This window comes from Juglans regia, chromosome 16 (assembly GCF_001411555.2).
Source record: "Juglans regia cultivar Chandler chromosome 16, Walnut 2.0, whole genome shotgun sequence".
NCBI lineage: Eukaryota > Viridiplantae > Streptophyta > Magnoliopsida > Fagales > Juglandaceae > Juglans > Juglans regia.
The window spans coordinates 26,453,200-26,465,899 of NC_049916.1; the positions used below are offsets into that span (position 1 = coordinate 26,453,200).

Genomic DNA, 12,700 nt, shown 5'->3' on the forward strand with positions numbered 1-12,700 from the left:
TTTCTGTTTCCTAGAATGTATTTAGATGTTTTCTGTTGTATACTTCTTCTGCACATGAGCTTCACCTATACATTCGTTTTTAATAAAATTACTTCTTACTTATCAAAAAAAAAGTTGTACGCTACTGTTACAAAAAGTGAGATAACTTAACATAAAAAGGGGAGCAATCAAACTGTTTTTAATGGGAAGTACAAACAATCGAACTTCACTACATAGGCAAATAGTTGACACCCTTAAAACTGTTTCATTGTCCCTCTTGAGGAAAATAAATCATATATTTACTTATTTCTTGGGGTGGAGGGGTGTTTGGGAATGTGATGCCTTTACAGTGTCTGTTTAGTGTTAGATTTGCAAAGGTGTGTTTCATAAGCAGTTAAAACTGTCATTACAGCTAAATTTCTATCAGGTCGGGCTTAAGTGACTTACTGATGTTGCAGATTCGGATCAAGTACACAAGGAGAAATTCAGCTTGTGTTAAATGGTTAGCGTAAGAGAACCAAACCTATTTTACTTGTCAACTAATCTTACACTACTGTTGCTTAACCTTCAAGCTGCCAGACCATAATCTGCCACCAGCCACCACCCGATTCTCTCCATTTACTCCAATTCATGGCAAGGGGAAATCGATGAAGGTTTTTCATGTTTGGGATGGAATTTGAGTTTATCTTCATAACAATCATATACTGCTAGAAGGTTTCCTACTTGGCATTGCCTATGAAATCAGGATTGTCAACTTGTTTCTGTTATCATCAGAATTGCAAAATGCATGCATAAATTCCGATTCAACTATTTGAATTATTAGAATGAAAATCCTCAAGGGTATTTAGTACATGAAAATATAAAAAGAGCTAAATTAGCGAGCTGTGACTGGACTTATAATATGAATTACTTGGTCTCCTTCTGCCCCTGAAGTCCATGATCTTTCTGAAGTTTCAGAAGGCGACTGAGTAAGAACAGACAGGTTGAAAACGATTTCTCCCATGCTTGGCCTTTCCATGGATTTATCCAGTGTGCACGCCCTCGCCAAAGTTGCCAAGCTGATAGCGCCATCGATCGGATAGAAGCTCTCCAAGTTTGGATCTATCCAACTTCTTAACCTCTCCTCTCTATTGTCTTCCACTTCCAAGATCCACCTTATGTCCTTCCACAACAGAGCAACCTCCCCATTTTCCTTTGTTTCCATGGCTCTCTTTCCTGAAAGCAACTCTAGTAGAACAACTCCAAAACCAAAGACATCCACTTTTGGCATCGCAGAGTTCGTTGCAGATCTAGCCAGTGAGAGTTTTGCAATCATTGCCTTGAACCCGGAGTTCAAAAGTATATTAGTTGCTCGGATATCTCTGTGAACAATGGTGGGCTGAGTGTGTTCGTGCATGTATTGCAGGCCGTTGGCTACATCTAGTGCAATGTTTAGCCTCTGACTCCATGTGAGGATGACCGAAGAGCTTGAAGAATTCGAGTGCAGCCACTTATCAAGTGATCCATTTTCAGCATATTCATAGACCAAGAAGCGATTCCCATCAGTGTCAGAGGAGATTCCCATTAACCTCACAAGATTCGCATGATTTACTTTCTGCAGAATTTTTAGTTCCTCTGTGACATCTTCCTTGGTTTTCTTTACTGCTAAGATCTGGCCATTGATAGTCGCCCTGTACACTGATCCCCCAATCCTACAGTGTTCATCAAAGTTTGCCGTTGCCTCGATAATTGCTTTAGTCTCATACATGATTGGCTTACTGAGATAGCCAGAAACTCCAGGAAGTAGCTTACCTTGCGTGATCTTAGGCTCAAAGTTTTCACGTCTTGATTGTTCCTTCATTTTAATCAGAACACTGTTCTCCAGCGAGGAACCAACACGTTTCATTTCCTTCTTCCTCTGACGTGAACGATGAGAATGGACCAACAAAGCTGTCAAAAGAAAGATCAACATAGCACCTCCCAAGCTTACAATAAGGATGATGATCCAAGGACGTTTGGAATGACTTCCTTCATGAGACTGCTCAGTCGGGTAAATTTGAGAGAGAGCTGGCAACTGTGAAACGGGGATCATTACCGGAAGACTCACTGCAGTGCTGAAGTTCCGGTAGCCATTTTCAGATGCAATGTTCTCCAGTGAGGCATTAAACTTAGCACTTACTTGCAAGACATCATCGGTGGGTTGCCATACGTAGGTAATGATGTATGAAATACCATTTTTCAAATGGGTTTCTGAGGGGCACTTACAAAACAAAGGAAAGATAACTTCCACACCTATCTGCAAGAGGTTTGGGTTCAGAGTCGGGTTCAGCCCTTGAACATCATTCCAGTTGCTTAGATTCCCGAATGAATTGACTGAGACTAAGTAGTAGCTATCATCTTTCTTGATCTGGTATGTGATATTGGCAAAATAACGTTTTGCAGTGCAGCCACAGGTAACAGGTACTAGTAAGAGTTGGCCAGGAAATAACTTTGTCTCGTTGACTCCAGATACTAGGTTACTAGCTTTTGCAATGGATGAGCTGCTGGCCTCAAATAGATCAGATACGTTTCCCAGATTCAGATAATTGGGAGGCTGCGGAAAGTATGCTACATAAGTTTCACAGGAGGAGGGTGAATCCACAGAGCATGAAAAGTTTGATTGAGCTGTGATATCAGAGATGGAAAAGAACAAAGTTAGAAGAAAGAGAACTTGGGAGGTGAGTAAAGAGATATCCATTATGTTGAGCATGGCTGCTTAAGCTCTGAAGTAGTTATGTCAAATGCACTCACGGGCAGAAGAAGTTTACGAAGTATTGTTAAAATGAAGCTTTCAATTTGAATAAAAATAGATTTTGTATCAAAAATTCCAAAGACTTTGTCTCTAGCTTTGACTTGAATGAAACATCATACGTATATCATACATAATCAATCTTGAAGTCTTGCATCTCAGATTTATATTTTAAATGATTCTGTCTTAGTTTTCTTCTCCTTGCTAGAGACATTGTGCATAAATTACGGACCGTATCATCAAGTGAGATATATTGAATCAGAAAAATAGAACAAACAAGACAAAACCTTATGAAGTTTCTCAGTTTCAGGATTATAGTTCTCCTTCTGCTAAGAATTTAATAAGAATCAGGTTAGTTTAATTCATTTGGACGGCAAGAAGTTGTCTGTTCTACCATTTGTATATACAAATTAAGACACCATGCCTACGTATGACAGCAACAACTTTGATGGTTCCATTTCTATAGGCCAATAGTATGTCTCAGATACAGTTTGCAGATAGGACCCAATAAACAGTTGCAGGAACAAGGATGTGAAAAGTATTAGCCTAAAGTCTTCAACTTGTAATCTATGGGACCCCAAACTGCCGACAGGCTGTCTTGATGGAACATTCTGATTGATCTTCATCATTGATATAATCAGCCTAATAATAATTGAAAATAGGTAATCAATCGTTTGTGTCGAGACAAACCTCGATGGAACAAATGGAGTTAAATGGATAGTCCAAATGAATGGGATCCAAAATCAGAGCATCTCCCCCATATCAATCAAGGGATCATATACCTGCCCATTAGTGGGTGGAAGTGGAAGACAGATACAGAGGGAGAAGAAGAGACAAGTTTACACTGAGCTACAAGAAGTAAAGGAATATCACAATTTAAGATAAGAATATTCAGTTCACCCTTTGTATTGTATTCATATCTCCCTGCTGTGGTCAAAAACAAAATCTCCTTTTCAGACCAAGGTGTTTTATTAAGGCATAAAACATCTGGATATCCGGGAATATCCAACAAAAACAATTCAACTCTTCTAGCAAATCCGGGAAAAAAGGAAGGAAAAAGCATCAGAGACTCGAGAGTATTTATTGTTATTGTTATTATTGTTGTTGTTTCTTATATGAGGGCATTGACTTTGAGGGTAGTATATCATCATCAATGACATTAGAGCAGCTTCAGCATTCTCTGAACCTCAGAAGTCAAAATGATCAAACTAATATTGCTGAGAAGGGCAATCTCATTGTTCTTGGCCTGCTAAAAGGGCACAGAATCGTAGCTGAAAGTTAAGCAACACTTGAGAGAGAAAGAGGGAGAAGATGGTGAGTAAATAAAGGAAATTGATGAGAAATCTAGAATTTCAACCAGAAGTGAAACAAGTTCTAAAAGAAAATGACATGTACTACTAGTTGTTCTTGAACCTCCATTTGATCATTGTCCTCTTGATACTCTCCTCTCCCTATGGGCGTAGATATTCTTCCATGTTTAACAGTTGACAAGGATTTAGATACCTGTGTTATGTACGCTAGCTGTTCCAACTTCCAATAGGATCTGAACAAGTTATATGCAGGTCAGTTTTCAGAATTGAAACGTAGGAAAAAACATAAGACTAGATATTGAGGCATAATTCAAATTCAAGGTGATAGAAAATTCTTAATGTTTGGGTACATCTAGCGTTAGGAATATGAAACAGAGACAACGCAATTAGGGTTAAGATTTTCAATAATGATTTGACCCAACACTTTCTACAATTCTGTAACACACTCCAGATGTTTGATAAGATGCACAAATAAATTGCTCTCGAGGGGAGCTCGTTTGTGAGAAATGAGAGAAAAGAGAAGAAAAATATAAGAGTCAACATTCCAGAATGCCTTACACTACCCAGCGTCTGAGTACATATACTCCCATGAAAACCCTATTGGGAGCTATGAGCACTGGAATTGATTTCATCAAAACCATCTCTAAAATTTGGCTAAAAGTCAAGTTTTGCGTCAAACCAAAATCATTCAAGATATAATTTTTTTAATTTTTTTTTTTCATATTATGCAACTACACTAACTCTATGTTAATTAATAATTTAATTTTTATTTGAATTATTTTTTTCCTAACTATTATTTTTCATCTACAAAAAAATGTGCAGGAACCTTACCTCCTGCTTGTATATTAGTTTGCACAAAAATGTACATGTTACACCTGCACATGTATAGGAACCTTACCTGTTACCTCATGCTTGTATATTAATTTTAATAGTTTCCTGTTTGTGCAATATATTAGTTTTTCATTTACAAAAAATGAATTAATTCTCGTGGTGTATATTTTTAGAATAAAATAATTCTTTTAAAGATGAACAATGCATCTCCAAATTTGAAAGAAATTTTGATAGTACTGTAATTCATATGTAGATCTTTCTTATTTTAATAACTCCAATACAGACTATTTTATTAATATTTAACCAAAGTTTAGAAATGTACTGACATTTTACTGAGCCAACATCATCAGTGCTCTAGAAGAGGTCATGGGCCTTTTAATTCCAAACTAACAGCAAATAAACATAAGTGGGCGTACAAGCAACTCGGCTTAACCAACACGACGCTAGCCCATATAGAGAAATACAATAAAATTTAAGTAAAAAAACATTAGCCATCCAAGCCCATAGAAGCCACTGAGCACAAATCTCTAAAATCTTTGTTACTCCAAAACCAAACTCACAATTACTTCGGTCCACGCCTATAGATGTACTGAAGCGTGACAAATTTGAAGAAAAATAGACGCATCATGTGGACTATCGCATTAAAAGCTTCTTGTGGTCCTAGTCACAATGTAGACCCCAATATCAAATATACGATCCAATATTGTGTCTCTCTCTCTAAGTTTTCTACACTTCATTTTGGCACAAGAATTAAGGAACAAATGTTATACCGTGAGTTTGAGTTGCGGGGTCCTACAACATATGTCAATGAGTAATGCACTTGAAATGCACTGTCTAGCCGATGTCAATTGTCAGCTCATGTTTAAGGAGCCATAAGTCCCTTTCGATAGTTGCCAGCACTATTTACGTGGGGCCCAGTCAACGAGTTCAAGTTAAACTTTACTCATTTGTGTATTTAGATGTCCAAAGCAACCTAAAAGTGAAGTGCACTCAACTGTTTTGTACATCTAAATGGAGCCTAAGTTCAATTCAAACATTGTGAATGTGTAATTTTGGGCCTCAAAAGGAAATCTCTCCATAGGAATGGATCTTGTTAGTTTGGGCTTCGTAGCAAGTAAGCCTGTTTTGAACACATTTTGACAACTTAGACTGAAATCGTAAATCTCGGCTTGAGCTATTATCCTCATGGTGCAGGGTGGGGGAACCCTTCCCCACACCCCACCCCGCACCATGCAGGGGGTGGGGTTTTTTCCCCCGCCCCGATGTCGGGGGCAGGGGAAAAAGCCCCATCTGTCTCACCTCCGCCTAAGCCAACACATTAAATTTAAAAGAAAAATTTAGTACAAAAAATTTTTTTTGACCCAAATTATAATTAAAATGTATAAATATAAAAAAAACTTAAACTCATTAAAGTTAGATTTTGAATTGTCTTAACCTCATAGACTAACTTTTATATAGGAAGTTAAGACAATATTTGAGCAATATGAGACTTACAACTAAGTCTCATATTACTCAAGTATGACTATTATATTGTCTTTGCCTACTATATAAAGGTTGGTTTAGGAAGTCAAGACAATCTAATAACTTAAATATAATTTTAAATTTTTAATAAATTGTATATATTTATATACAATATATTTATTTTTATAAATAAATAAAAAAAATTATATATATAGAGCTGAGCGAGAGGCAGGACAGGCCTCATTGGAGTCATCTTAACTCCGCTCTCGCTAAACCTTCTCCATACGAGGCAGATGACCCCACCCCAACATGAATAAAAGAGGGTAGCCCGCCCGCCCGTACGAGAGCAGGGCGGATGGAGGCAGGATAGCAGGGCCATTTGGGCAGTTGGCATTGGATTGGCTATTTTACTCTTCAAATTTTGACTAATATGTAACTTTTTCACTTTTAGCTAATCATTCAAAACTTAAAGTCTACATTGGATTAGTCATCACACTCTCTATATAAATAAAATATTATTATTTATTATTTTTATATTTTATAATTAATTTTTATTTTATAATTAATTATATTTTCATAACCTCCTATAATCACCTATAATTTCTAACAATCATATTCATTTTCATTTTCACAATCCAATAAACAAAATCAATATCAATATTATCAAAACAATTCTATCGATTTTCAATATTCGGGAGAGGAAGAGGGAATAAGAAAGAGAAAGGAGACGCGGGAGAGAGAGAGCCAATATTAATAAACAATGTATTTGGAGGTGAAATAGTACTTTTCATATTTGAAGAAAAAGATGAATTTACTGTAGCTGATATTTAGGATGAAAAGTGTTTGGCTAATTCAATGTGGGCCAACTATTAATAAAGTTATTTAAATTTAAAGATGAAATATTATTTGAAGAAACCAATGTGAATGCTCTTGCCTCATTTGTTTTGGAAAAATATCTCATCTCATTTCATCTCATCTCATCTAATCTAATCATTACAACTTTCTCAACTTCCAATATAAAATAAAATAAACAATTCAACTTTTTCAAATCTCAAAACAAAAATAATATTAAAAAATATACTCTAACAATATTTTATTTAATTTTTTAACTTTAATCTCATTTCATCTCATCTCATCTCATCTCTGAAAATAAACGAAGCTAATTCAATGTGGGCTAACTATTAATAAAATTATTTAAATTTAAAAATAAAATATTATTTGAAAAAATCAATGTGAATGCTCTTAGCTCCAGCAAAAACCCATGCACAAAAAATCAAGAAATTAATTAAAAAAAAAGCTTCCAGAAACTCGCCAACACAAACAAAGCCAGAAACAAACGTTAGAAATGCTGTTCACCAAGAAAGGAAGCAGGAGCCTTTCTTCTTCGTTCATGGCTCCTTCACTCTCCTCTCTTTTGCTCTCCCACTCTCACCCTTTATTCCCTTATAACCCTAACCCTAATTTCACCCGCCGGTACATGGTCCCTCAGCGCACTCCAATTCTTTCCTGCACCGCCAAGGATTCCTCCCCAAAACCGAACGTCGCCTCGGAGAAGAAATCCTTTGCCGTGGCCACCGGGGAGCTCTTCCTAGGACTGGCCTCGCGGATCCTCATCAGAAGACCCAAGAAAGGCCCGAATGGTGAGACGGCCTCGGTGACGATGTTCAATGACACCGTGTCTTCCGAGGAGAGGATTGGGGCGGTGATGGAGGACGAGATTGAGCCACAAGTGATATGGGAGCAGCGCGTGAAGGACGTGGAAGCCGAGCGTGAACGCCGTGTCGTTACGAGTCCTGGGTTCAGCTTCTCGGCTGCTGGGCTTTTGTTTCCGTACCATCTTGGCGTCGCTCAGTTTCTCATTGAGAAGGGTTATATCAAGGTTCTAGATTTCTTATACTTACTATTTCTTATTTCTATTTGTAATAGTTGGGGGATTTCAGAATGCGACTCTGAATTCTATGGTTTCTATAGCTATCTAATACGTTCTTGAATCTTAGCTTTCAATTCTCTCTTTTGAACGGACGTAACCCTTTCAGAAATACCTGACAAAACATGCCTTTATTATTCCTTTCTATTAATTTAAAATATCTTCCCTTTGTTGATGGCTTACGCAAGTCCAAAGAGATATTTTTAGTTAATTGTGGAGAAGTCGGAATATACTAGGGACTTTGCGACGTCAGAATATGCTTGTGTTCTGCTTTTCGTCTTTTTACTGTTATGACTTTAGCTCAAGGGTTGATACTCTTAACTCAAATGTATATTCTGACACAGGAAACCACACCATTAGCTGGTTCTTCAGCTGGTGCGATAGTCTGTGCAGTAATTGCCTCTGGAGCCACTATGCAAGAGGCCTTGCAAGCTACCAAAATCCTAGCCGAAGATTGCCGGAATAGAGGGACTGCATTTCGACTTGGGGTATGCCTCCTCTCCTGTACTGTAATGGATATATGGTTCCATATAGATATTTCTCTGTAAAATCTTTTAGATTCTTTATGTTTGAAGAAGAGCATGTCTTTTTTATTTGCGTTGTAAAAGCATTTTGATGTGTGGAGGATTGTCTTTTTGTTAATTTCCTTGCTTGTATAAAAGTGTTGCTCCCGTCCTAATGTTGTCAGATAATATATGATAGTTCCAAAAAAAAAAAAATACAAATCTGTCTGGATCAACAATTAACATCTAATTCTTAAAAACTCTCAGTCTATGCGGTTCAACATCTGTCTCTCTGCGGTAAAATCCAAATCTGTTTGTGTCTGATTGATATTGTGCTCCATTTGCTCTTGATCAAAATGACTTCAAGCTTTAAGACCTCCAACCCCTGAATTGCAGTAGAACTTTTTATATACCAAGGAAGAAACGTACTTTTGACTTTATGTCCAAGTTAGATATCTGTACAGCATCAAGAGATGGATACAATTGATGAGGTATCTAGGATCAAGATAAAGGGGGAATGAGTTGATCATATTATATATACTTTTTTGATAGGTAGAGTTGATCATATTATATATGAGTAAGGGAGTACATCTATTCGGAGATGTCAGTTTAAAATATAGGTCTATGGACTATCATAGTACATGTGTGCTAATGGTTTTTTTCATTTTTGCGTGTTACACAGTTGAATATTGTCCTTTAGATCATCTCCATTTTGTTGTAAGTGATGGTCCTTGCACAAGCTAAAAAACTTAGGGTTGGCTGGAATGGTAATAGAAATCTGAAATGCAAAATTTTGTAATTGATCAAATATTTTGTTGGTTAAATATAGAATTAAGAAGTACAAAAAGTTTTGTGCATTCTAAAGCTCTATGAACTAGCAGCACAGTGGCAATGAGAGGCCAGCTTAATTGTTGTGATTTTTTCTTTGCATAGGCTGTTCTACGGGATGTTCTTTACAACTTTCTGCCAGATGATGCTCATATTAGGTCCAGCGGGAGGGTTCGTGGTAAGAACGGTTTTGGGCTATGCCTATTCTTTCTTATCAATAAAATTGTCGATACTTATAAAAAAATATGATTCTTCTGCTCCCTCGAATGTATAATATGGTATGTGATTAGAATTGTTTACCTTTGGAGATTTTGCACTTAAAAAATGCAATAAAATGTACAGATAGTCAAAATGTTTTGTCAAGGTCTTTTTGAGAAATTTTGGAGAGCATGTTAGATGGTTAAGAATTTCGAAGTTAGCCTATTGAATTAAGTATATGCAAGTTCTTTCTAAATATTTGGATTACTCCTTTTCTTGGCAACTGGCAAGTTCTTTTTGGTATTAATCAAAGCTGTAAATTAAGAATGTGTCCTAATCAAAATTGTTGCCCATCTTTGTTAATAATACTTATTTTACTTATCAAAAAAAAAAAGAATGTGTCCTAATCGGGAGGCTTGGCCTCTAGTTGGAAATTCTGTATTGGGAAATTTTTAACACATCCACAAACAGATTATCGAATCACAACTTGGTGATTATTTAACAAGTTTTTGGGACAATTGCCTTTTCAATTCCCTTCTACATGCTGCTTCTAAGTATGGTCTCTTTTGTTATAGTTGCTGTGACTCAGATTCTCTGGAGGCCTCGGGGTTTACTGGTTGATCAGTATGATTCCAAGGAAGATCTCATCAATGCAGTTTTCACTTCCTCCTTCATTCCAGGGTGATTAGTTAATATACCATTTTGCTTTGCAAATGATTGCTGTCATATTAGTTCATATGATCTGGTTAAACTAAAATATACTTCAGTGCAGGTATCTTGCACCAAGGCCAGCTACATTGTTTCGGAATAGACTTTGTATTGATGGGGGTTTGACGTTATTTATGCCACCAACATCTGCTGCACAGACGGTATTTGTTTGACTTGTGTTGGAAAAGCAGATATTTAATAGGCAAATAATTCTTATTGGTTGTTTATTATTGCATATAAATTATAATCCATGCATTTGCATAAAACTAATTTTGTAGTATATGAGTTAATATGTTCTCAACTAGAGGGTGATGTTCGGGGAAAATGTAGTGGTGATTTCTTTTTGGTATTCTTTTGGAAGGTCCTGAATTCAGAATGAAATGTTGGAACTGCTTTTGAATTTAGAAGGCAATGTTGTACGGTTTCGTTTTGGCATCCTAGAATATTGTGTTTATTACTAGTACTATTAAATGACCTAACACTTTTGTAAAGTAAGCATGTACACACTAATGTATAGTATAGACTGCATTCATTAGGTTTAATGACATCATATCCTATATTATGGGAACAAAGCAAGATACAATATCTGTGCAAATACAAATATTGAGGTTACTCGTGAAGGTAGTATATAACCAAGCCGTGCTGCTTTGCAGGTTCGTGTTTGTGCTTTTCCAGCCAGTAGATTGGGATTGCAAGGGATTGGGATCAGTCCAGACTGCAATCCTGAGAATAGGGCTAGCCCACGAGAGGTTATACTATAGCTCTTTGATTAAATGCTCCCATTTGTTTTAGTATAGATCACAATTATCGATCTTGTCCCATTACACTTCAGCTTTTCAATTGGGCACTTGAGCCTGCAGAAGATTATGTTCTTGATCGGCTCTTTGAGCTTGGATATCAAGATGCAGCTGTTTGGGCAGAGAAGAATCCAGTGGAAGAAGTAGTTGAGGATGACAAATCCTTGGTTGGAAATGGCTCTGCCTCTTCATGATGATGACTGATCCCAGACGTTCAACATCCATGATGTACGTACATATCATGGCGTAACCATCCAAATTTTTGAATCCCGCTGTCTCGTTATTGGATGGACAGGCTTAATATTTACCTGCCGTAGTGTACAGGCTTGCCTACAAAGGGCAGAATGTGCATTCCCGTGATATATTAAATATTTTATGTAAGATTGGTGTAAGTTCATTGTAAGATTTTGAGTAAGAGGAAGAGAGGGATAATAATATAAATAGAAAGAAAATAAATAGAAAGAAAAGGAAATATTGAATAGTTTGATTTGAGATTATAAAGATCAGTTCAATTTCAAGTTGATTTTCATCTCATGCTAAGTCAATGATATTCATTCAGAAGATCATGGGACGTTCGTGAATTCTCGTAGATGAACTATTCAGACGACACTATAACAGAAACGCTCTTTAGGGATGAAATTGTTCATCCCAAATTATACTCATTTCGTCCCAAACTATATTTTGGGATGAAAAAAATTTGTCCCAAACTCGTTCTAACAACACTGTCCCAAAAGATATTTTGGGATGAAAATTATCATTTCGTCTCAAAAAATATCTTTTGAGACGAATTTGGAGGAAACCGTTCGAATGTGAATTTCTTTTGTCATGGTTGAAATTCGTCTCAAAATATCGTTCGAATAGTTACAATTTTACGTTCGAACTGGATTAATTTGTTTGAATGATTGCAAAATACGTTCGAACAAAAATAAATTATACATCCATTCAAATGGTATAAATTTAGTTTTCCATTCGAACGTTAAAGGGACAGATCGAACGGTATAATAATTCAAACGGGAAAAGTTATGTTTGAACGCTACGAAAATAAATGACGTTCGAACGATTTAGTAAATTGCATTCGAACGTTATGTGGTCGTTTGAACGATAACTATTTTATTTAAACTCAATAATAAAAAATTAATAGACATTCATAATATTTGAAAAAGACATTAGAAATTGTTTAATACTCACAAAAGTTTTATAATAAGTGCGAACTAAATAAATAACCGCGAGACTGGCATTGTTCGTACATAAATAGATAATTCCAAAATCTATAAGTAAAATATTATCAGTTGCTTGGAGACCTGTACTATTGCATAAGCTGCTGCATTTGGAGTTGCATCTGTCTTCTGAACTCTTCTTGTTGTTCTTCATGTTGTTTGATGCGTATCTCT

The 12,700-nt window shown here is 36.4% G+C and overlaps 2 protein-coding genes across 2 annotated transcripts; one reads left to right on the forward strand and one right to left on the reverse strand.

Annotated features, from left to right (window-relative positions):
* Positions 1-92: 92 nt before the first annotated feature.
* Positions 93-2,897, reverse strand: LOC109002275 (serine/threonine receptor-like kinase NFP). The gene has a single exon (XM_018979941.2). It carries the CDS (start codon positions 2,705-2,707, stop codon positions 854-856), a length of 1,854 nt encoding a protein of 617 aa, XP_018835486.1. The 5' UTR covers positions 2,708-2,897; the 3' UTR covers positions 93-853.
* Positions 2,898-7,623: 4,726 nt separating this feature from the next.
* LOC109002274 (patatin-like phospholipase domain-containing protein 1) lies at positions 7,624-11,832 on the forward strand. Its single transcript, XM_018979940.2, has 7 exons — positions 7,624-8,227; positions 8,620-8,763; positions 9,712-9,784; positions 10,380-10,485; positions 10,577-10,673; positions 11,166-11,261; positions 11,345-11,832. Exons 1-7 carry the CDS (start codon positions 7,694-7,696, stop codon positions 11,501-11,503), a joined length of 1,209 nt encoding a protein of 402 aa, XP_018835485.1. The 5' UTR covers positions 7,624-7,693; the 3' UTR covers positions 11,504-11,832.
* Positions 11,833-12,700: the final 868 nt, after the last annotated feature.